Source organism: Bison bison, unplaced genomic scaffold (genome assembly GCF_000754665.1).
Source record: "Bison bison bison isolate TAMUID 2011002044 unplaced genomic scaffold, Bison_UMD1.0 scf7180017845949, whole genome shotgun sequence".
NCBI lineage: Eukaryota > Metazoa > Chordata > Mammalia > Artiodactyla > Bovidae > Bison > Bison bison.
Window position 1 is genome coordinate 5,514 of NW_011476522.1, and position 1,182 is coordinate 6,695.

Below are 1,182 nucleotides of genomic sequence, written 5' to 3' on the forward strand. Positions count from 1 at the left end.
GAGGGACCGTGAGGGGTGGCACTGGAACGCACACAGAGAAATCCAGCCTCAGACCACAGACACGCTGGCTCTGGGCTTCTGTGGCTCCAGCCTGGCCGCCACCGGACAGAAAGGAGCAATGAAAATCCATGACGGGAAAGACACATTTGTCCAGCGAGGGCGAGGGGCTGCCAACCCAGTGTCCGCTGGACTGAGTCTTGATTTTTCCAAGCTAACAAGGATGGACGTGGGGGGCCTCTCCAGCCTCAGCTTCCCCGTGAGTAAATTACACCTGGATTCTGATTCCTGGGGCCCCTCCAGCTCAAACTGCCTTGGGTTTCAGGATTCTAAGCAGGCCACAAGCGCTGGTGTCACGGGCCTTGCCCACTGCTGTAGCTGGGTCCAGCGTGCAGGAGGGCTGTGGTCTGTGACGCTGAACTGAATGAGAACTCAGTGGTATGAGTGCCAGGGCCTGGCGTTCAAGGCCACACTCCGCTTGGATTTTCTCCCCGTCCTTCCCAGGAACCCCCACCCCGAGACACACAGCGTGGGCGTTCAGTGACGCCCACGGTGTCACCCACGGTGAGTCACAACCTGGGCAAGCACTGGGGTCCTGGACAGGGGCCGGTAGCCAAGAGCGCTGGCCCCGCCCGGCTAGGACATTCAGATCTGGATGAGACGGTTATTCCGGACAGACGCGCCCCCAGACAGAAACGCTGGCCTGGCCCTCCAACCCTCGAGGTTCTGATTTTCATTCTGACGCCTGGGCCCCAGGAGGCAGCATCAGCTGTCTGTTGATCAGATGCTCTGACCCTGAGGTCTGCTGTGAAACCCAGACAAAGGGTTCTGTTGCTGAGACCACGAAGGATTTGGAAACGAGGCTGCCGGGTGGGGCTGGGCACTCCTGCTGGCCGGGCCAGGATCTGCAGGTCCGCCGTGCAAGGGGTCCAGCCCTATTTGTACCTGGACGAGTAATACTCCTCTTCCAGCTCGTACAGGTCGATGGAAACCTCGTCCCGCAGCGCGATGAGCTTCCGGTCACACTCCTCCTGCAGGGCTCGCAACTGCTGGTTACGCTGGTCGATGGCCTCGTTCACCGATGGGAAGTCGTTGAGGATGAGAAACTGCTTGAGGTCAGACACCAGCTTCATCAGGGACTCGCCGGCTCGGACCTGCGGCCGTGGGGGTCGGGGGGCGTGGGGA

General features: G+C 60.7%; 1 protein-coding gene across 1 annotated transcript; it reads right to left on the bottom strand.

Moving 5' to 3' along the window:
- Window positions 1-932: 932 nt before the first annotated feature.
- On the bottom strand, window positions 933-1,166 carry LOC104987132 (mediator of RNA polymerase II transcription subunit 22-like; the record flags this gene model as incomplete). Its single annotated transcript, XM_010837908.1, has 1 exon — window positions 933-1,166. A coding segment is annotated over one exon (234 nt), but the record flags the coding sequence as incomplete, so codon positions are not given.
- Window positions 1,167-1,182: the final 16 nt, after the last annotated feature.